The 25,668-nt window shown below is 38.1% G+C and overlaps 1 protein-coding gene across 1 annotated transcript in view; it reads right to left on the reverse strand.

Annotated features, from left to right (window-relative positions):
* The window catches only part of LOC122789698 (glycine receptor subunit alpha-4-like), a 2,027,820-nt gene that overhangs the window by 450,968 nt on the left and 1,551,184 nt on the right, over window positions 1-25,668 (reverse strand). Inside the window, exon 5 of the mRNA XM_044057127.1 lies at window positions 13,978-14,060. Coding sequence (XP_043913062.1) covers window positions 13,978-14,060 — 83 coding nt within the window. The remainder of the gene's footprint in view (window positions 1-13,977; window positions 14,061-25,668) is intronic.

Consider the following 25,668-nt stretch of genomic DNA (forward strand, 5'->3'; position numbering starts at 1 on the left):
CTGGTTCAAGGCTCCCGAGAGCACCCCAGCACTACCAGGTTATACCTCATACCATGCTTTTTGGCCCTATATCTTGGACCGAACCACAAAAGGAGGGGGAGTATCAATATTCGTCAAAGATACCCACACCTCCAGGTTGGTGGCACAGCACGAAGCATCAGAGACTATCCATGTGCAACTAACAGTGGGTAAAACTGCCTTCCAGTTTATAGTCTGTTACAGACCACCCTCCCAAACCCAGGAACCCCACTCAGCCTTCCTGAGAACACTGGAAAATGTGAAGGTCTCTCCAAACACCATTATATTGGGTGACTTCAACTACCCAAACATAGACTGGGAGCATTACTCTAGCTCCAACACCCTAGCCCAAAGGTTCCTAGAATTTATAAACTCAAATGCTATGGAACAACTTGTTACCACTCCCACAAGAGGGGAAAACATACTGGACCTGATCATCACCAACATGGGGACTCTATGCTCCAGACCAGAAGTGTACCCCTCACTGGTAAGATCAGACCATAAACTAATCTCACTGAATATTCACATCCCGACCCCACCCCCTGCCCAGAAAACCACAGTGAAAAACTTCTCTAAATCAAATTTCACACTCCTCAAAACTGAGGTGGAATCCTTCAAAGCCCCCGGGCCTGTGGAAAATACGGCCCAGACAGCAGAATCCTTTATAAACGCATTCTATGAACACCTTTAGGAATGCATGGATCATGCAATCACAAACAAAACCAAGACCCAATCCTCCAAAGGCAGACGTCCTGTCTGGTGGACCCCAGCCATAAACAAACTATACAATAGAAGGAGGAAGCTACTACATGATAGAGCAAAATCCCAAAAAGGTAAGGCATCTCTGATCAGTATTAGCAAAAAACTACGGGCACTCATAAAATCGTCTAAGGCCAGCTTCGAGAGAAAAATTGCACAGGACACTAAGGATAATCACAAGGCTTTCTTTAGTTATGTTAGGAACCTGGGTGGGAATTCCCAGATATGCTCAGAATTAGTCCAAAATGACAAAAAATACATCGAACCCACAGACATTGCGCTGAACCTGTCAGCTAGGATGTTGGCAAACTCCCCCCCCCACCAAATGGGCAAATATCTATCCCAGCAGAGTGCTGCCCCCCTGACATCTCAGATGCTCAGGTAAGAGCCGCTCTCTCCAAAGCAAAAAACACAGCATCAATGGGACCAGACGGTGTCCCGGGCTGCATCCTACATGAACTCCAAGAAGAGCTAAAGCCAAACATAAAACTACTGTTCAATCTCAGCCTTACTACAGGATATGTACCCAAAGAGTGGCGTACAGCAACAGTGGTCCCTCTCCACAAAGGTGGTGCCTCAACGGATCCTGGAAACTATCGCCCCATAAGCCTGACTAGCTTGGTCTGCAAAGCTATGGAAAGGATCATCATGGACCTCATAACACAGTGGTCCCTCTCCACAAAGGTGGTGCCTCAACGGATCCTGGAAACTATCGCCCCATAAGCCTGACTAGCTTGGTCTGCAAAGCTATGGAAAGGATCATCATGGACCTCATAAATAAAGATATTGTGGACCTACAGATACTGGATCCTACCCAGTTTGCCTTTGTTAAGGGCAGATCCTGCCTCTTAAACCTGGTCAATTTCTTTGAAACAGTCACCAAGGCCATTGACGAGGGGAAGGTGGTCCACACAGCCTACCTGGACCTTGCAAAAGCCTTCGATACAATACCCCACTCGGACATTATAGATAAGCTCACCAGCTTAAATATAAACCCCTATGTCACTAGATGGGTTGCAAACTGGCTCAAGGACAGAACCCACATGGTTAGAATTGCTGGAGCCATGTCAGACTTAAAACCAGTTACAAGTGGTGTCCCACAAGGCTCAGTCCTGGGACCTGTCTTGTTCGGTATATATTTCTCGGAGGTACAGGCCAACATGGAAGGACTGTGGCTGACCAAGTTTGCAGATGACTGCAAACTGGGCACCATCATCGACTCTCCAGCCGACACAAGCATCCTCCAAAAGGGCCTCATAGAAACAGACAACTGGTGCCAGAGCCATGGCCTCAAGCTAAATGCCAAAATGTGTATAGTCATCCCCTTTGGCAAAAACAAAGTGCCCACAAATTACCACATAGGTGGTAATCCATTAAGTACAGAAGAAGTAATTAGGGACCTGGGGACCCAAGTTGATAGCAATCTCTCATTTGACAACCACGTGGCCAAAGTGGTTAGGAAAACATTTTATATAGCCCACCTGATCATGAAGGGATTCACATCTAGCTCAGGGGAGGTCATCGTGCCTCTTTACTCATCCCTCATCAGGCTCATAATTGAGTGCAATGCCCCTTTTGAGATGTACCTTACCAGACACCTGCAGCAACTGGAAAGACCCCAAAAGTACCTCACCAAGAGGATCAAAGGGCTCAAACAGATGCCATATGCTGCCCGGTTAAAGAAACTCCAGCTCTACTCAGTGGCATACCGCCTGCTCAGAGGCGATCTGTGCCTGATGTATAAAGCCATGTCCAACCCGGAATTAATGGACATGCTGCACCTCAGAAAATCCAAATCCCATCGCGCTACGTGCTCGAGACTTGAACCTCAGCACTGAAATAAATAGGACATGCTGGAGGGACAGATTCATAACCCAGAGGCTCCCTTCACTCTGGAATAAAATCCCAGTCCAGGTTAGGCAGAGTCCTCACTGACTCTCTTCAAGAGGAATCTTGATGAGTGGATGGGAGATCGTAGGTTTACCCCGGGTATCACTTCTGTGTCAGTGTTAGACAGAGGCACAGTATACTAACCTCGAAAAAGGGCATAGCAAAATAAATTTAAAATGGGTGGCGAAAGCCAAACATACTCTGGCTAGGCTTATAAATGCCCTAGGGCAGATAGCCTAGTATGAACCTATGAACCTATATATAGATATATATATATATATATATATACATATGTGTGTGTGTGTGTGTGTGTGTGTGTGTGTGTATATATATATATATATATGTGTGTGTGTGTGTGTGTGTGTGTGTGTGAAAGAAAGTTACTGTTTGCCGTTTTTGCATTTAAGTTACCTGTAACACATTGCATTTAAGTTACCTGGCACTTGCTCACTAAGTCAGCACTAAAAAATTAAAAGCACTACACCCTCACAAACTCCCCTTGAGTACCTTGTTCCCCATTGGCCCTTTTTTCAATTATAAAGGAATTCCCAATACTATTCTAGCATGTCCAAAGGTCAGTTGTCAATCTCCTCTCCGGTCCAGCTGGTGAATCTGGGAATCTTGAGGCAATGTTACAACTGCCTCATGTACACAGACAACCCTCTCCTCCGCCCAACAAATTCCAACACATGTGAGAGGTGCAACCATATAGCCAAACTGGAGGCTAAGCTCTCTCAACTCAGTACTGGCGTAACCAGTCAGGAGGAGAAGGAAACCACACTCACTACAATTCCAGTCTCACATAAAGCTACCATGACAGCAAACCAAACACATAAACACACAAAAACATACTCGGAGGCTCTAAATAAAAATCTGCCTAAGCAGCAGAGACCTCCAAAGCAGAAACCCAAGCAACCGCTACCCCAAAACAAAACACGTGCAACACATAGCTCACAAAGACAGTGTGCCGAACAGTCACAGCCCTTAAGGCTAAATAACACACCTGATACACTTGTAATAGGTGACTCTATCGTCAGGCACACTGACGTCCCGCTCACCAGGCTGAACAAGGAGAAGGTCACGGTGAGCTGCCTGTCGGGCGCTAGGATCCGCCACATAACACAAGCACTCAGGTCACTCCAAGGCAAGTACAAATATGACTCAGTTATTGTCCATGCTGGTGTGAATGACCTGAGACGTACCTCCCTGGACTACATGAAAAGAGACATAGAGGAGCTCTCTGAGCATGTAGCCCAGGCCAGTATGACCCTGACCTTGAGTAGCATCTTACCCTCACCAAGAATGATGCCACAATATGAAGACAAGATGATCAATTTCAACAATTGGCTTAAGTATTGCTGTCATTCAAAGGGGATCCAATGCCTGTCAACCTGGGATGACATGCTCGACAAGCCACGATGCTTCGCAAGGGACGGCTTGCACCTGTCACCCCTGGGCTTTCAGATACTGGCAAAGGCTCTTGCTACCCCCATAGTGCCTTTTTTAGGCAAGGCTCAAAAGACAAACCCACCTCCATAGGTATCACAAGGGATAAGAAACTAAGAGTAATGCTACTCAATGCCAGAAGTCTAAACCTCAAGATGCACTCGAAACTCTCCTTAGCATGGAGAACATCGATATCTGTGCAGTAACAGAGACCTGGTTCAAGGCTCCCGAGAGCACCCCAGCACTACCAGGTTATACCTCATACCATGCTTTTTGGCCCTATATCTTGGACTGAACCACAAAAGGAGGGGGAGTATCAATATTCGTCAAAGATACCCACACCTCCAGGTTGGTGGCACAGCACGAAGCATCAGAGACTATCCATGTGCAACTAACAGTGGGTAAAACTGCCTTCCAGTTTATAGTCTGTTACAGACCACCCTCCCAAACCCAGGAACCCCACTCGGCCTTCCTGAGAACACTGGAAAATGTGAAGGTCTCTCCAAACACCATTATATTGGGTGACTTCAACTACCCAAACATAGACTGGGAGCATTACTCTAGCTCCAACACCCTAGCCCAAAGGTTCCTAGAATTTATAAACTCAAATGCTATGGAACAACTTGTTACCACTCCCACAAGAGGGGAAAACATACTGGACCTGATCATCACCAACATGGGGACTCTATGCTCCAGACCAGAAGTGTACCCCTCACTGGTAAGATCAGACCATAAACTAATCTCACTGAATATTCACATCCCGACCCCACCCCCTGCCCAGAAAACCACAGTGAAAAACTTCTCTAAATCAAATTTCACACTCCTCAAAACTGAGGTGGAATCCTTCAAAGCCCCCGGGCCTGTGGAAAATACGGCCCAGACCGCAGAATCCTTTATAAAAGCATTCTATGAACACCTTTAGGAATGCATGGATCATGCAATCACAAACAAAACCAAGACCCAATCCTCCAAAGGCAGACGTCCTGTCTGGTGGACCCCAGCCATAAACAAACTATACAATAGAAGGAGGAAGCTACTACATGATAGAGCAAAATCCCAAAAAGGTAAGGCATCTCTGATCAGTATTAGCAAAAAACTACGGGCACTCATAAAATCGTCTAAGGCCAGCTTCGAGAGAAAAATTGCACAGGACACTAAGGATAATCACAAGGCTTTCTTTAGTTATGTTAGGAACCTGGGTGGGAATTCCCAGATATGCTCAGAATTAGTCCAAAATGACAAAAAATACATCGAACCCACAGACATTGCGCTGAACCTGTCAGCTAGGATGTTGGCAAACTCCCCCCCCCACCAAATGGGCAAATATCTATCCCAGCAGAGTGCTGCCCCCCTGACATCTCAGATGCTCAGGTAAGAGCCGCTCTCTCCAAAGCAAAAAACACAGCATCAATGGGACCAGGCGGTGTCCCGGGCTGCATCCTACATGAACTCCAAGAAGAGCTAAAGCCAAACATAAAACTACTGTTCAATCTCAGCCTTACTACAGGATATGTACCCAAAGAGTGGCGTACAGCAACAGTGGTCCCTCTCCACAAAGGTGGTGCCTCAACGGATCCTGGAAACTATCGCCCCATAAGCCTGACTAGCTTGGTCTGCAAAGCTATGGAAAGGATCATCATGGACCTCATAACACAGTGGTCCCTCTCCACAAAGGTGGTGCCTCAACGGATCCTGGAAACTATCGCCCCATAAGCCTGACTAGCTTGGTCTGCAAAGCTATGGAAAGGATCATCATGGACCTCATAAATAAAGATATTGTGGACCTACAGATACTGGATCCTACCCAGTTTGCCTTTGTTAAGGGCAGATCCTGCCTCTTAAACCTGGTCAATTTCTTTGAAACAGTCACCAAGGCCATTGACGAGGGGAAGGTGGTCCACACAGCCTACCTGGACCTCGCAAAAGCCTTCGATACAATACCCCACTCGGGCATTATAGATAAGCTCACCAGCTTAAATATAAACCCCTATGTCACTAGATGGGTTGCAAACTGGCTCAAGGACAGAACCCACATGGTTAGAATTGCTGGAGCCATGTCAGACTTAAAACCAGTTACAAGTGGTGTCCCACAAGGCTCAGTCCTGGGACCTGTCTTGTTCGGTATATATTTCTCGGAGGTACAGGCCAACATGGAAGGACTGTGGCTGACCAAGTTTGCAGATGACTGCAAACTGGGCACCATCATCGACTCTCCAGCCGACACAAGCATCCTCCAAAAGGGCCTCATAGAAACAGACAACTGGTGCCAGAGCCATGGCCTCAAGCTAAATGCCAAAATGTGTATAGTCATCCCCTTTGGCAAAAACAAAGTGCCCACAAATTACCACATAGGTGGTAATCCATTAAGTACAGAAGAAGTAATTAGGGACCTGGGGACCCAAGTTGATAGCAATCTCTCATTTGACAACCACGTGGCCAAAGTGGTTAGGAAAACATTTTATATAGCCCACCTGATCATGAAGGGATTCACATCTAGCTCAGGGGAGGTCATCGTGCCTCTTTACTCATCCCTCATCAGGCTCATAATTGAGTGCAATGCCCCTTTTGAGATGTACCTTACCAGACACCTGCAGCAACTGGAAAGACCCCAAAAGTACCTCACCAAGAGGATCAAAGGGCTCAAACAGATGCCATATGCTGCCCGGTTAAAGAAACTCCAGCTCTACTCAGTGGCATACCGCCTGCTCAGAGGCGATCTGTGCCTGATGTATAAAGCCATGTCCAACCCGGAATTAATGGACATGCTGCACCTCAGAAAATCCAAATCCCATCGCGCTACGTGCTCGAGAGACTTGAACCTCAGCACTGAAATAAATAGGACATGCTGGAGGGACAGATTCATAACCCAGAGGCTCCCCTTCACTCTGGAATAAAATCCCAGTCCAGGTTAGGCAGAGTCCTCACTGACTCTCTTCAAGAGGAATCTTGATGAGTGGATGGGAGATCGTAGGTTTACCCCGGGTATCACTTCTGTGTCAGTGTTAGACAGAGGCACAGTATACTAACCTCGAAAAAGGGCATAGCAAAATAAATTTAAAATGGGTGGCGAAAGCCAAACATACTCTGGCTAGGCTTATAAATGCCCTAGGGCAGATAGCCTAGTATGAACCTATGAACCTATATATAGATATATATATATATATATATATATATATACATATGTGTGTGTGTGTGTGTGTGTGTATATATATATATATATGTGTGTGTGTGCGCGCGTGTGTGTTAAACATCTCATATACAACTCCTTATTCAAAAAGATAAAAGTCACATGCATTTTAATCTTACCATAAAACTCCATATTCTGTACTAATACCAACCCACCCAATGTCACCTTCAATATATCATTTCACATTTTTCCTTTCCTTGTGTGACTCACAATCCTTAAGTAAAAATTTCATGTGAAAATCACAACTACATGTTTTAAAATAAAGCTCTGTCATCCTAAATAATTCTACTGGCTGTTTCCCTTTTAATGGAGCAGATACAAATCCTGTTCTGTCCTTCTTGTACTTAAGTCCAGCATGACATATAACAAACCACAGCCCCTTCTTCTTTCCCTACCATACAATTTAATGTATTTACAGCAATTTCTATTGTTAGAATAACTATAAAATATATAGTGTATACAGTCAATCCATTCTGCAAATATCCACAGCACTTTCCCTTCATAAAGTGTCTCTCCACCTGAAGAAGTAATACACTGTCTTCTATGCATGTTGCATTAATACTGTGATTCAATCCCTCATTCTAGAAATGTCTTCTCACTTCAGTAGTACTATTACTTAACACTATTAAAATTAAATGTCATTATTCTGAATACAAAATAGGGCAGCCACGGTGGTGCAGCGGTTAGCGTTGTCGCCTCACAGCAAGAGGTTCTCTGGTTCAATTCTCAGCTGGGGTGCCTTCTTTGCGGAGTCTGCATGTACTCCCAGTGGTCGCGTGGGTTTCCTCCGGGTGCTCCGGTTTCCTCTCACATCCCAAAGACATGCTGTAGGTGGATTGGACACTCTAAATTGACCCTAGGCATGAGATTGTGCATGTGTGTGCCTTCTGTGGAAGGTTGGGCACTGGGCTTGCAACTCAACACTGTAAAACTCCACTTCCAATCATGAGCAGACAGGTGATCTGCTGTGGTGACCCCTAACCGGGAAAAGCCAAAAGAGGAAGAAGAAGAAGATTATTCTAAATACGAAATACACACTGCATCTTATCTTGCTTCCTTGTCAAACTTCATTCTTTTATTCTACCATAAACTTCCTCAGATTCACTTCCCTCCACTTCCAAATCATCCCTACCTTCCTGCTGCAAGATATTGTTTATATACTAACTCAAGTCCTTCTTTCACTATTTTTGTAATGTATTATTTAGGCTTAAACTATTCTTGGCTCCTCACCTCTTTACTCCTCCTTTGATATGTTGGTCTTCACATTCTTCTGATACCATTTAACATTTACTTTTTCTTCAGATATTTCCTCTTGCAGCATATTATAAACCAACCAAGAATGCTCCCAAACTCCCTATGCGTACTCATTTAAATGCACAATAAGTTTGATGGCCTTTTTCTCCTCAAGTCTCTCTTCTGTGTGCTTTGTAACTAAGTGTCCCAACAAAACAGTAGCATTTGCATTGTCATATATCATGTATAATATATTAATAGTTGTTAACAAGCACTTTTAAATCAGCATTACTTTCCCAATCTTGTCATGGAAATGCCAAATGCATTCACAGTCTTTCTTGTAGCCATAATTCTTTCACAATGTTTACTCTGTTCTGCATCTACTCTCATTTGCAAATAGATCCTCATCTTCTTCACCTAAGCAATATTTTGAAATTTACAATCAACTAATATTCTTCTGTATCTCTTATTCGGTTCATTTACTGCTTTATGTGGTCAGGGTTTAAAATGAAACATCAAAAAATGTATCCTTACATAAACAGAGAATGACTTTTATACGTTGTATGACAGTTCCAACATATTTCTAAAAAAATCACATTAGTCATAAGCTTCTGGTCTCAAAATAAAATATTTTCACAACTTCCTTCACTTTATACTTTACAAGTGTGTTTTTTTTTTGTCAAATGAACAGCTGCAAATCACAGTTTTTATTCAGAAATCCTGATCTCTATATTTGCATCACTGCCATCTAGCTCCCACGTTAAACCAGTTCAGTCCATAACCCCTTGCACTGCATGTGGCTCTGGCCCACTCAGTACCACTTCTGTAGACCCTCTAAAAGGTGAGAAATTCAAAGCCCTTGCTTCAATACTTTTGACAATATCCATTTTTTTCTCCTCACTCTAATACATACTCTTATGGCTCTCCATCACTGGCATATGAAGAAATAAAGCTACGTCTGCCAAACAGTATGGGCTTTTATTGTCATATTCCTTTAAATAGGCATCATTTCCTAGAACTTATTTTATGCAAGCTGATTACATACATTTACAAAATAAAAGGTAACAAAACAGAAAAAAAAGTTTTTGCTCTCTCTTAGTTATTACCCTACCTTTTATAGTCATATTTCATCACTGTATAAAATAATGTCGTTATCATAGTTTCACAGCAATAGCATGTTTCATATTATACAATGAATAGTAACTCCATTTCCAACTGAACCATGAACCATGCAAATATGTAAACATCTTTATAAAAATCAATTATCAAACTCACATTTCCTAATTTCTTTTCTCTTTTTCACAATCATTTTACATTCTCGGTTTCTTAATTATGAACCTAATTTCATTCTGATCTGGCACTTAATCATAAGCATGATTCTGCCACTTAATTCCTTGTTTTTTTTTTTTTATTGCCATGTATGTTTGTATGCATGTATGCGTGTGTGTGTGTGTGTGTGTGTGTGTGTGTGTGTGTGTGTGTGTGTGTGTGTGTGTATTACATATATACGTATATGGATCTACTTCTATTTATCGAATTCCCACTTAGTAAAATGATGATATGACATTGCTGAAAATTTACTTTAATGAACTCCCAGATCACAGTAATTTAACCCCGGGAAACTAACCACATGACCATCAACCCTTAAAAAAGAAAATGAAGCAAATCAAACCCACCCAAGTGGGCAGACCCCACAACCCCATAACTAAATATACCAACTTCGAGATTGCACTACAGTGGAGAAAAGGGCAAAGTTCACCATGGTGGCCAAGTGGTTAGTTAGGTTAGTGGAGTTAAATTACAGTGATATGGGTGAACATTAAACTAAATTTTTGGCAACGTCGTCTCGTCATTTTGTGGTTCGATTAAGTGGAACATTGTGAATTAGAAGTAGGCAGATATATAATATATATACATATATATATATATATATATATATATATGGGATTCGGACACATGCTCGACTAGCATATGTCCGAATCACAAAACATCGAACACACATACACGAAAGTGCTTAACATCGACAAGCACTTCCATGCATGTGTGCCTGTTTCATAGCTCGGACTACAGTGCAGGTAAGGGAAAATTTCCTTTTTCCCACTGTAGCGTGATCTCGGAGTGAGAATAATAAAGTAGGGGGGTGTGGAGGGTGTAGTGGGGCAAAGCCCCCCTGCAGAAATGTAGATTTTATTTTTGAACTACACATACATGGAAGCACTTTTTGATGTTAAGTGCTTTTGTGTATGTGTGCTCGATGTTTTGTGATTCAGACATATGCTAGTTGAGCATGTGTCCTAGACCCATGTATATATATATATATATATATATATATATATATATATATATATATATATATATATATATACACACACACACACACACACACACACACACACACACAGATATAGATATATATTTAGTAGTATAGGTTCATACCCTTGTGGCAACATGGGTTAAGTGTTGGACTAAAGTGTAGATGGTCCTGGATTCTAATCCAGGGAATGCACGGATGCATGCCTAGGCTTAAAAAGGTCCTTGTGGTCATTAGTCTAGTAAATGCCTATGAACCTATATATTTAGTATTAATGCAACAGTATTCATTATCTTCCCAGCTATCTCATAATACATCTTTATAATCTGTCTATGTATTTTTTTCATTCTAGTCCAGTCTTTCCCTAGTACTGTTTTTTCCACTGCATTCATCTTTTCTACACACTAGCAAAACAATGTATGCAAGCATGTTTTTACATACGTTTGTATGCATCTATGCATGTACTTACTTATTTATTTATTACAGTTTGGTAACTGAGAAAGAGGACAGGTTAACAGTCCCTTTTCAGTCATGACCTGGGCCCACTGAACAGACATTACAATGCCACAGATTATAATACAAGTATCACATCAAGTATTCACAGAAGCAAGTATACTTATTTTAGATATTATCACAGGAAGGTCTGAACAAAGGAAATTACATGATTAAAACAAAGTTTGAAACAATAATTACAATGAGTAATTTGAAGAGAAACTTTTACAGTGAAAACAGATAGGCATTTAGCAATAGTTGAACTAGCAGCAATCATGATACAAATATTCATTTAACAAGCACACATTCAGACAACACATGCCACCCTAGAGGCAGAAAATATACACTATGTGTAAAATGTCAGTATTCAGTCGAGGTTGTTCCTAGCTTTAGTTCACTTTTAAATAATTCTGTGGTACTTTCTTGTCTGACTTCTGATAGAAGCTGATGACAAACTGCTGGCACCTGCTTTGAGAATGTCCTGTTGTCTATTGCTGTTTTAAATTTGGGCCTCCTTTTTAAATATTTTGTTGAGATTGTATATACAGGAACAAACAACATTATAAAAGAACTATTTACACAACTGTCTACATAAATTCTTGTTATATACATTAATAAAATTCAACAAATAGCCATAATCTGATCATAGAACATAAATTAATATTTTCAATTTTGAGTTCACTTTCATGCAGTAGCTATATTTTGTGGTTATTTTTTTCATCTTAATAGTAGACAGAACATTATGACATTCAGTAGTGTCTTTATTTATAAATTTTGTAAATGAAAATATACCCAAAAATTTTCAATGTTTAGCCATTTTTCCAGATACTGTAATTAACAGGTATACATCTGAGAAATGAGGCATTAAAGAAAACAAAACATTTAATGTAAGTTTATCTTAATCAGACCACAACGCCTGCAGGAAACATTGATTTTTTTTTTAAATGGTTAAAGAACTTTTCAGTCTTACACAATATACTTCCAATTTACTTTGATTAAAGATTCATACCAAATGCTATCTTCCTGTTTCTATATAACTTCAATTATATGTGGAGTGGCAGATGATCTATACAGAAGTGTATGCTACTTGTATCACTGACACTGTGAAAGAGAATAACCTCCTAAATAAAAATGGTACAGTTTTTATGAGGATATTAAAATATTTTTTTGTCTATTGCAGTTTAAGTTGAGTCAGTCATTTGAATTGCATAATCCCAATAGTTATCTTTGATTTCAAATGTACAGTTCTTAGTTACTTCATATATGTTATATAAATATGACCTTTGTATTCCTGTTTTTGATTTGAGATGCTTTGGAAAATCAAGACTGGTTAGATAATATTTTTTTATATGTATCTGACACTAAATCAACTTTAGAGATTAAAATCTGTTGATTCATTTGTACTGTAATTCAGTTTTCCATCTCCAATATTTCTATTACAAACTATGGTGATATTACTTGGGCTTATCAGCTATTGTATGACACATATTATGTTATTTCTGTACAAATAAGTACATTTTAAAGATACTCAGTAACTTAAGTGAAAGCATAGAAATGCCAACATTCATGGAATGTGAATAAAGAAAGATTTTTTCAGGCATAGCATAATTAAAACATCTGCATTTCCGATCTAAGAAAAAGAGTCTTAAGAAAAATCATTGGTTCCATGTTATAAAACAGCTACAATATCTTCATTTCAAAGGGCTGTGAGCTAAAGGTTCCAAATGTTTTGTGTTGAGATATATATATATATATATATAACATATATGGAATCCAATAATTTATGATTTTTAGTCATCTAGTTTCTGCTTTTAGAAATATTAAAGTGAATCAAGCATGATCACAATAGCTGACGTTAGTAATTTATGATATGTTAGGTACTGCTGGAGCAGATATTAACTTGTGAATCATTGTCAACTTATTAAACTGTGCAAATTATTCTTTAGAGTCTCTAATTTTCTTTACTCCTACATCCAGTTCTGTTTTCACTAAGTCAGCAGACTGCCTAAATAGATTTCACCATAAAAGCCGTCACACTATCAATGGTGGTTCCTAGTGCAACTGGTACTGAAAAAGTACTGATTGAACTCTTATAACTGTACTAGCTGAACCCATCATTTGGAATATAATCAAATTCTAGTTGCTAAAATAATGTATATGGACTCAATGGTGTATCAGAACCTTTTTGTTTCCTTACAGTTCATCACTGATGATAATAATAATACTTGCTCTTCAAGATTTAGAGTTTTTTTATTTGAACCACTTTCTTTAACTGTGGAGAATTGATTTACACTTTCTTTGACTGTGGAGAATTGATTTCATCACCACAAAATACTGAGAGACGATAGAGTAGTCACCATGAGTAAAAGTAAATGACTTTTGGTATTACTTTGAAGATTGATTTTCTCTTGGAATTAATATTTTGTTTCAGAATACAGTGGTTTTGTATCCTAAGAATGACTAAATATGCAAAGATCAACTACAATATACTGAAGAACTGACATACTACTTGTTTTTTCCATCTTTTTTTGCAGCTGCTGTAAATGACAATGCTTCATTTGAGCCCCTGGTAATCCTCCCTTGCTAAAAAAAAAAAGATATTCATTTTAACATACGCCTCAAAATTTCAGGTCTTACTCACAACTCTCTAGCTGCATAGTACAAGTCTGGATATCCATTGGAAAGTTTTTCAGATCCATTGGACAGGAAAGGATCAGAGTCAGTCTGTTGTGAGAAAAAGAAAACAGAAACAGTAAGTGGGAAAAGGAGAAGGGAAATAAGATTAAAAAGCAAGAAATCAGAGACTATAGATGCCTAATTAAGTAACAACCAAGCTCTTAATAAAACCTGTTTTCTACAAAAACATTTTGTTGTTGTAACTACTTCTATGCCAGTTGCACCAGGAGCCACAACAGAAAAAATATTACCTCTGTTCTTCTCACAGAGCTACCATTCTGTTAACATCAAGATTCTAGCTGTATAACTCCTCATATTACAAAAAATTCAAATAATCATGAATGCCAGAATTTATAGGACATCACTCTACAGTATCAGCAGACACGTATGTGGTCTCATGAGAGTGCACTGGGAGCATATATAAACATTACAGCAATAAATAATGCTGACATGTATATAACAGAGAGTAAAAATCTGGTGTCATCCTGGGCTAAGGCCCTGTTGGATGGTAACTGATTATATAATGTAAACTGTCAATGCAGGTGCAATGTTTAGATACTGCCTGAGAAAAAATTCTGCACATTCATGCTCCTCTTTCTCATTATAGAGAGAAGGCTGCACATTCAGACTTCTCTCTATAATGAGATGACTTGCCATTTAGGACAATATCTGCAGATACAGTATCTTGCCTATAAACTGTGTAAAGCTTGACATCATCAGAAATTTAAATGTAAACCCAACACAGCATTTATTTAACTAACTACCATCTCAGCTGAAGGCTTTAACGTCCAAGACCTGGTACTCAGTCTTGCTGTCTAGCTAGTGTATGGACTGTCAACATGTGCAAGTACATTTTTGCTGGGTAATTGCATTTCCTTCCATCTCCCAAGTGCATACCTTTACTTGTATATATTCAAACTGTTCAATTATATTGACTTTACCTTTGCCCTTGTGGCCAAGGTTATGGCTAAAAAAGGCCCAGTTCACTTATCTGTTTAAAAATAAAATAAATAAGAAAATATATTTTTTTAAAAATATACCACCATTTAGCAAATAGCAATGGAAAGGGCTTCCCCTTCATTTCATCTATGATTGGCTAATGCTCAAACTTTTTTAAAATACAGCACATTTTCTTAAAAGTTAACTTTTATCAAGTACCTTTTTTCATTCTCTCTACTTGACAGCCCTCACCCTATCACCAGCCCAGTGACTTATTTTTGTGTTACAGATGACTAAGTAAGGTTGTTGTTCTTCCTTTTTTACGTCACCTATGTGGACCTTGGAAAGGACTGATCCTCATCTTCATCCAAATCCAGTCTTTGTCTAATAGTAACTCAATTTCCCTTGCACACTGACTGTGGTCAGGTTTTTGAAACATTCTATATGCCCAACTAAAAAAACACAGGTTTACTTGAAGAATTAAATGAAAAGGTAGGCCACTAGTTACAATGCTATTGTTCATATCCTATCAGGTAAATTTAGCTCTAAGGTCCAAGTCCTACTGAGGCCTTACAGCAACCAGCAAAACATAAGGGTTAGTGCTGCAGACCTTGGCTAGGCCTTCCTTTGACCGCAACAAAGTTCTTCATTTGAACTTCCCTCATGCTACATACGCAACTGTCATATATTGCACTACTGAACTTCATAAAACAAGAATCTTACGTGAAATTCATTACTTTATACCACGGTGAACATTTGACTTAGGAAACAAACAAACTTCCTGCTTTCTTTGATCATGTTACAAAATTTTATATGGAACTTATTGGCAGTCATTATTCTATTTAATAAAAATAATTTCCTAATTCTATTTAATAAAAATAATTTCCTAATTTTTGTGAAAATTTCAACACACATTTTAAGGCACAAACTACATTTCTACCAACAAAATATCACTAAGACATATACATACACATAAACATATTTATAATTTACACACATACATACAAAATGTGTGTATGTACACATGCTGTCTCCCCCTCAGCAAGACTAAGTCAGACAGACAGACCGACCGACACACACAAATATGTGCACACACACACACACACACACCCACACACACACACACACACAAGTATATGCATGCATACTCACTCAAAAAGCTGTCAGAATATTGGTATTTTTTTTAATTATCCTGTTAGAGATAATGACAGAATAGTTAAAAACTATTTAATGATTATGGGTATTTTAAAACTGATGGCAATTTTAATTTCATTTAAGAAAACTGCTCTTTTTTATTTTACAATATAATTAGATCTGGGAAGTAGAAAGTAAATGTAAAAGCAGTAGACAGAATAGTGAGAGCCACGAGTACTATACAAATATTCTTTGTTATTTTACTTGTAAACTAAATACTGCACCTAGGAATTGGTATCTTTAAAACCTCACATCCAGTTTGTTTACATTGTCAAATATGCTTTTATATAGACTGTACAATTACAACTACAAGTGATGGACTGTAGTCATACCCAGATGAAATTTTGTTAAATGATCACAAATAATTTCATACCACATTAAAACAGCCTTCATATGAAGAGATGATATTTCAGATTTCTCTACTATGCAAACTTAAAAATATACTTTTCTTGGCATTTTCAGAAAAATGGCACAATCTGCTAAATATGCCTTATTGATTTTATAAGTAAAAGTTGCTTCTAACCATACAAGTATTGTCTACAATTTATGGATTTTCCCTTTGATTTCCTGTTTACATCCTAATTTGCAATTCCATTTCTCCAGTATATTTTCTGTACTGTCACTCAAATAAATGTTTTGTATGTATATTTTTACAGAATAGAATTTGTGCATTTATATGGACTTAATTTTTCGGATTTCCTATGGTTTATCTAATGTGAAATTTGCACTCAAAATTTTGACAAACATCAGCTTTTGAGGTATCACAGAAGATAGGTAGGATAGAAATAAAAGTTTTTACATATCTTTGCATGCACATTTAGCATTTCACCAAGTGTGAGAGTCCTCTACACATCCGATAAAGGGCTTTGGCTTTTTGTGAAGCAAAATGCATTTTCATGCAAAAAAGTGCACTGTGGGTTTCTTTGCTGTTGTATATTGGACTCTGTTTATACGTTCCCTTTCTATTTTCTTTTGCAAAATGCATTTTCCCTAGTTTTTCCCTGGCTTGTAATGGCAGAAACTTTTAAGACAAGCAAGCACTAAAATACAAGTACTGTGTGTAAATATGAAATGTGTCTTTGGACAGATTGGGTAAATGATACTTTTCCTGTTCCAAGTTATATTTATTTTCTGTAGACATAAAATATATAAACACTTCTTAGCAGAAATGAATCTGCTATTGTAATGTTGGATTTAATGTATTTATAATTGTCTGAAATATGTTTTAGAGTTGAATGGCAAATAAACATCTTTTTGACTTCTTTGATGTGACTTTTCAGAACAGTATATATTTCAAACATTTATATATATATATATATATATATATATATATATATATATATATATATATATATATACACACACACACACAGACACATATACACACATACATATTTATATATGTGTGTATATGTATATAGGTGTGAGTGTTCTATTTGCAATGGCAGTTGGCACAGAGGGTTAAGATTGTGAGATATACTTCCTGTGTCACAGAGTTTGATTCTCTTAGCCTTAAAATGCCTACTGTGTGACCTTGAGCAAGTCACTTAAGACATTGCTCCTAGTGAACTGTGTGATGCTGAAGCAGACAGAGTCGGGTAAGCTGTGACAAAAAATATTTAAAATGTATTAATAGAATTATGAAAACTTTCACAATGTAGTAAAACATCTGGAATACACTGCTTCTGTCTCCATTAATATAAAGCAATTCTTGAGTAACATACAGTATACATCCATCTAAAATATATGTGTGTAAATCTTACCAGATAAGTTATTGTGTTTTCTATGTGGCTCTAATACTATACATATGAATATCTGTATACTTTGAGTAAGGTATGATGTGTATACTGGGGAAAAGAAAAAGTTATAGTTGGCAATTTTAGTCCAAGCTGATATAACTCAGAAGGAAATTAATTAGAGGAATTATTAAAGTAGAAGTAATAACAGGGTGTCATTGGTGTTATGTGTCTGTAGGATGGTAGGTGCATTTGACATGTTAGAACGGATGTGCCTTTAGCTGATACCAGAATCTGGAGTAGGATGTAATGTCTTTGCTAAGAGGTGGGAATGAGTCCCAGAGTGTGATACCAAGAATAGAAAAGCTGTAACTGATGGCCTGAAGTTTGATTATGCTGGGGTTGTAGAAGAAGACCAGAATGGGCTTGACTTCTAAGGCGGTAAGAGAATAATCTCAAAGTTAGTTTAAAGGCTGGGGAAAGATGACGCTTGTTTTTAAGGGATTAAACAATTGAAATATTAATGACATAAACAGGCAGGATATCTTAAAGTGTTACTTCAGCTATACAGCTGACTCAAACTATAACTATTCAGTGCACTACTACTGGATAAGCATTTGAGTTTGTGCATGATACTGGCCCAGATGAATGGAAGAACAATGTAAAAATATTATCTTAGAATCATAGAAAATGCACAGTTTGGAGAAAAAGTTTGCTTCAGAGAAACAAATCCCTCTCTCCACCTTTTTTGTTATTTATTTAAGATTTTGGTCTCTGGTCCTTGTATTTGTATGACTATTTGATTTATGAAGGATCCCTTACATCCTGATAAGTGAGGCACATGTCACACCTAAGGAGATTACAGTATAGTGAATACAGGGTCGAAGCTTCCAGTCTCTTCTGGCAACTCAGGTTTTTTTAAGCTTTTGATGTTTTCAGTTAGGAATCGCTGTGGTTTTTCCAGTTGCTCGATATGTCTAGTGAAAGAGAATAATCTCAATGTCTAGTGAAAGAGAATAATCCCAAAGGGGGCACTGTATTCTATGACATGCCTAATCGGTATGTAATACAAGGTAGTACGGAATTGTTCTGATCCTAAACATGTATTTTTTGCAATGAGCTGCACAAAGTAAAAGGACTTTTTAACCACCACTGCAATATGATGGTCAAATGAGAGGAAACTATCCACTAATGTTACAAGAACTATCCACTAATGTTACAAGAACTATCCACTAATGTTACAAGAACTATCACTACATTCTCATTTTGAAGTCAGATGCTGTCTCTACTATAAGCTGGAGGGAGGGATTGTTTATCAATGTGACAATATTGCACTTTACAGCATTTAGTTTATGCCCAGTTTTAATACCCTTGTGTAAGCTACAGTTTGAGAAAAGAGCTCATATCAATGTCTGCTTGTCCATACGGGCTGATATTGAACTCACTAAGCATTATGGTATCCTTCTTACCAGTAAGATTAAGGCATATCAGTGTTTAGAGATTTTCACTTAGCTATATAGTTCAGGATGGTGGCAGATTGGGACAAGACAGTACATGTTTGTATGTTTCACTTTCCTCTGGCATATGTGTCTATATTCAAGCTTCTTGGAATTAATATTATGAAACCACTTTATGTTTCAAATCAGTGAAGAGCCATCATCAATTTTCAATATTACTCAGAGATTTCAAATCAGCACGATATAACGCAACAAATTATTAAGGAAGGTAAAGTCTTACTTCAGAAAGACTGCAGGCAAAGTATAAACACTAATTCAAATTATTTTAATCATGCCTTTTAAGCATTAAGGGTTCTAATTTTTAGATCTTGTTATCTGTTGATGCTAATACCAGTCCTGTCTCCAACAGCCTATAGAAGGCGATATAACAAAATGTAGAGCGTCATTTTTCATACGTGAACCCTCAGATGTATTCTTGATAGACATATAGTAAGTGCTAAAAACAAAAGAACTGGAAGAATGCAATAACTATTTATTTGTGTTTAACACTTGCCCTCCATCAGGCAAATCATATTAAATACTTTTATGAAGACAAAGACGAGTATCAGCTCAAAACATTACACATTTTTGCAGAGTTTACTTCTGTTCCTCCAGTTCTTTCCTGCTGCAGAATACTTTATGAAGCACTGAATGGCCTACGTTGCTCTTTTCTTAAAATGTTAATGAATTTGCTTGACTTTTCTTTTTCCCAATAAAAGATTTCTTTTTCAGTCTTTTAAGAAATTCCCTTTTAGGAGTCTACTTTTGCTAAAAGAGTTTGTGCAGGTCATGCTTTCTTTTGTATTTTTAGTTTTTCATCCCAGCTAAAGCTTCAGAAAGGTCTAAGGCAGAAGAGCACTGGCTTTTCTCTTCATATACTCGCAGATGTTATCAAAAATGTGTATGGGTACACAGGCACTAGACCCTGTTCTGAGGAAGGCTGACTGTATGCATGTTTGTTTAATTTCCCTGGAAAGACTTCAGTGTGAGTCGACATTCCCCAAAATCATCGAGACACTCGCTGTGGTGACTTCGAAGAGGAATTCCACTCCTTAATTACTCATTTTTTCATCTCCTGAACAAAGAATTCATGATCTCTGGGCATATTTATCAAGTGCATTTATACATTGTTTACACTGTTCCTTTTGGATACTCATCCTTCCTGTTGATGAAATGCAACACTGTCCAGATATAACGCCTGACAGTTCCACTAAAAAGGCCTTCAAGCCAAGATTCCTCAAGTACCACTGTTTAATAACTTTATAATTATGGCATGGAGTGTTAAAGACTGGACTACCAGGTTGGCATTGCTATTCACAGGCACTCCTGGGTCAGTGTTGCCCTATTTTCAGAGAACAATAACACATCCTATACAGGAGCCTGTTTGGAGATCCGTACTACTGTTTGTACTAGAGACTGATAAATCCTTGCCTTGTGAAAGTGAGAAGTGAGAAATTTAAATCTGTGAGGCTTACATTTTACTGACTGCAAGATAGCTACAATAAGAAGTAATCAGCAGAGGCTTTGATTTCACCATAACACACAGTCCCAGCATAGAGGCTTATTCTGAAAACTTAGCATAGTTTGCCATCTGGGGTCCAGCAGGGAAGCAATGGCCCACAGGCCAAGGTCTTCTATGTTTTCAAAATAGCTATAGGCAGCTTAAGGGCATTCTGCAGCAATCCAGTCTCCCACCTCAGCCTTCACCTTCTCTGAATGTAGTAAATGAAGGGAGATACCCTGTCAGACTTGGCTAAAATAAAGTGCTATAAACAAGAGAAGACAGACTACCTACTAGTTGGTCACTTTCCCATTCTTGACATACATTTCCTTTCCCAGAAGTTCTTCCTAAAAGACTCACACATTGATGGAGGTGCAAAATCTCTTCAAAGGGTCATCTGGGAGTTCTTGCAGGACCACCACCAGAAGGCGTACTTAAGACAACAGATTTGAGCATTCTCTGTAAATTCTTACTTAAAAAGTAATTTCCTTGTGGCCATCATTTAGTCAATGTTTATAAATGTTTCCAAAGATTATTGGAATATATTATTTACACATAAAGGTAAGAAAGCAGGGAGCAGTTAGTTAAACTTGTTAATCATTAATTCAAACAAAGGGGTAGGTTTCTCTGTATAATTTTTCAGCCATGAACCAGGCTGCAGGATATATAAGTAGGAAGACCATGTAACTTGTAGGAACATGTCACAGTTGATATTTTGCATGACTGACAGTAAAGTGGTAAGTTTTTTACATGACTATAAAGGATTTTAAAAACTGATTTAAGGATTAGCATGTGCTCCTGAAACAGTGAAAATCATAAGTGCTGTTTTACACAGAGCTACAGAGGCAAGTGTTTTTTCTTGTTTTTGATGTGACAGCCAGGAACCTCTTTCTCCATCTATTAGGCCATTTATTCTGTGAAGTGGTAGATCATTGTCTGATGACCTAAGAGGGTAAGTGCTGGCTTTAATTATTGGACAGGGTGAGCTAGGATTTGGAAGAAGTTTTGATAAAGAGTCTGAATGTATAGCAAAAGATTTGCAATGAGGCCTGAGTGGTGACTGACAGCTATTTGGATCTCTTTAGGGATAGGCAAACATGCTAATAGTTGCTTAACAGTGAAATACATCTACAGACATTGACAGTTGTCTGGAGCTTGTATTTGTTATGGCTTGAATTTAAGGTAGTTACTGGTAGGGTATATTCAAGCTGTGAGAAGAACATTTCAGTGGCTGGGGGGTGTTTGGTATGAACGTGAGGAGATTATATATTTCATAAGAGGCTTTATTTGACTTTGAATAAGCACTGAAGTACAAGTGCCATCACTGAGCTTTAGGAAGAGAGATTCAGAGAGCGAGATGGCTTGAGAAAGAGAATGCATAACCAATATTTTGTGGCTTGGGAAATAGGGATTGATGGGGAGGACCTTGCACCATGAAGGGGTTTGTCAATTTGTTTTTTATGGTACCAAATAATGTCCGTGATTTGGATGCAGTGCTTGATTAATGACTGATCTGAACACATTCCCAAAGTCTGAGAAAAACTTCTTGCTGGGTTTATAGAATGAAGAAGATACAGGACCATATCTAAGCAAGAGAATGTAGTCTTGATAAAGTATTAACTAAGAATAGAGAAAGGTTTGATTTGAGGTCATTAAGGAAAAGTAAGAACTATTGGGGGCAGAGAGCAGAGACCTGTGTTACCCCAGATCATAAGACACCTCGAGGGAACAAGGAGTTACTGGCATTGGTGATAAAACTTCTGACTGAAGACTAGGACCCGATCCAAGCCAAAGGACATGTCACTAAAGTTTTACCTTGGTGAACAGTAATGGGAACATATGATTCAAATGTTTGATCATTGGATTGGACTTCATTTTGGTTTTAATTGGGGACTAAGGCAAGTATTACCATTTGATTGATGCAATCTGGTGAGATAATGTTTTCTGTCTGGCTGGAGGATTGTAAGGAAAAAGCCTAGAGCAACATCTGGGCAGGACTAGTCATACACCAACTGATACTTGATATTTTGAAGTTGAGGAAATAGTTATGCTTGAAACATTTCAGAGAACATCTTGCACTGAACCACAGTTGGGGGTACTTTTACCTTTCTGTAGGACTGCAATAGAATGATTGTGTAGTAGGCATGATAAGCAGGATCATTCCATGACTGCATCTCCAGGGTATGTTCATTAGCAGCAAGTCCAGAAGAGTGCTGCTGGTTGATGATGTTCGGTGTGGTGAAGGAGGCAGTGAGTTGAATGAGGTTGTCTACAGGCAATTTAAGCAAGCTGATTGGGCATATTTAATTATCCATTTCATATTAAAATCTCCAAGAAGGATAAGCTTTCTGTCAAGAGTAGTTTTGCGGAAGGTTGCCATGTGTATGTTTCAGTAGTGGATTCAGCACTAGAACTGATGTCAACCTAAATCAGGAAATAAGATTGGAATGAGGGATGCAGTGATCACCTAGTACTTACCTCTGTTCTAGAAAATTACTTACCTCTGTTCTAGAAAATGCAGCACCTACAAGTCAAGCAATGTGATTCCCTGATATCCTTCACACTTACTTACATCTGAATGGGTACTCTAAATTTTACTTTGGGATTTACAGGCCTTGACGTTCTTGAAAAGAGTGGTAGTTCTTGAGGTTGGTTTTTGGCAAGGCACACATTGCCTCTGATAATATTACCTTCTATGTACTATGATCATATGATCCCATGAGAGCTCCTGAAGGATACAAAACATTCCTAATTAATGCTCTGTTTTTTTTTTTTTTTTTTAATTGCAACAAGATGGCAGTGCAGCCAGTTCAACAGAAACAAGTTAACACTTGGCCATGATTCAGGTCATATACCTTCTGGTAATTCAGTCAATTAAACTTCAGAAACTTAGCAGCAATAAGCTGATCTACTAAAGTATGTTTCAGGCAGTTGGCATAATATAAACTGTAAGAAGAGAACTGACATCAGTAGTACTCCTAGATGTAACACCATCCTCTAGGTAGAAGATATGTACAAAAAGATGAAAGAACTGAAAACAGAACACTGAAGGCAAGAAGATAGCATAACTGAATATTAAATAAATGTCTACCATTCAGACTACTGAGACAAGAGCTACAGCAACACACATCAGTCTATATATACATTTTCTACCATTTAATGTTTAACATAAAAGAGAAACTAACATGGCACTAGCTGCAGATATAGCACATAATATTTCACATATATATATTTTTTCAGATTTACTGAGTGATTGATTTGCTATTTGTTAACCAGGAAAGTGTGCTGGTCAGAAAACCCTTTTCAGCCATGATCAAGGCATAGATGTGCAAAACTTTTAGAAAGACATACACAAAGAAATAGTAATGTGTTGGTTTACAGAGCAAAATACTAACTTAGTAAGTTATAAAATAATATTGTTTTAATGTTTTTTAAGACAGCATGATAGATTATATGGCATGCATTAATAGATACACAGACCATATAGCTTCTGTTTGCTTTGTGTCTGAAACAAAATTCCCTGAACCCTGGGTATTGCCAAGCTGAAGCATATTTTATACAGCTTTGGGTTCTTAAAATGATTACAAGAGAGAATATAAATAATGTTGAGTAGTTAAATTTTACTAAAGCATTTAGTAGTAATTACACTTTTTCTCAAAATTGAAATGCCTGTTTTGCATCTTGCCAAGCTATCGTGCCTTTTACAGCATAACAACATGACTACCTGAAGCAGAAATACTGGAGTCTTACTTTGGGAAAGTGCACTGTGATAAGACTCAATTAAGAAGAAAGAAAGTGAATTACTACAGTAGCTTCAACATCTAAGTACATTTTACACACACACACACACACACACACACACACACACACACACACACACACACACACACACACACACACACTCACATTATTACACAGACTCCATATTGCTCACATCAGCTGTATAGTGTACATGCCTTTTGTCAAAGATTTGACTTTCACTATCTAACTTTGGCTATTCTGTCATGCTGATGATATTTTATTTGGAACGTTCCTGTTTTCAGTGGGCTACTAGTTTACTGTTGATTTTGCCCAGAATTTTTCTCATAGTCTGGATTCGGTCAATGCATTTTTCTGAAGTGATTTAGCCTTGTTTTGTATAAAAGTTTTCCCTTTTACATTGTTTGTAATTACTTCTCAAATGATCCCGTGTTTGTTCTGATCTCAAATTCCTCATTTGGAAAGACTCCCCTTTGTCCTGTAGTTCTGCAGTGTTTGATTCTAGGCTGCATTCTTTTTTGCTCTTCATTAATTGCCTGTCATGTAACTTATTCCATTTGAAAATGATGGTATCTGTTGAGGGACCTCTCCTTCTTGCATGTTTTGTTAACCTTCTATCTAGGTGGTGGCATTTAAAGCAGAGGAAAAGGAAGCCATGGCACTTGCCAAAAAGAATTAGGAGTTAGGAAATTTAAGAAAAAAATATATAAAAATAGATTTCTCAAGTTAGACTGAGATATATTGATTGAAAAATAATATAAATTGTAGGTGTCTGATGCTCAAATATAATATTTGTATTTGCATATGCGTATAGTATAATAAGACTCAGTTATGACACTTTACTTCCAACTGTACATACATTAAATGAGAATCATATTGCTCATATCAAGTTAGAGAGTTTCAGTGTAGACCACAGTACAGGGTATCAACATTTAAATCTGTAATACCAGATACATAGTTGCATCAAGTTACAAAATGACTCAGACCTTGTCAGAAAAGAAAAAACATGGCATTGTGTTTCTTTGATTATA

This window comes from Protopterus annectens, chromosome 15.part0, assembly GCF_019279795.1.
Source record: "Protopterus annectens isolate FY-2018-M chromosome 15.part0, PAN1.0, whole genome shotgun sequence".
Lineage (NCBI taxonomy): Eukaryota > Metazoa > Chordata > Ceratodontiformes > Protopteridae > Protopterus > Protopterus annectens.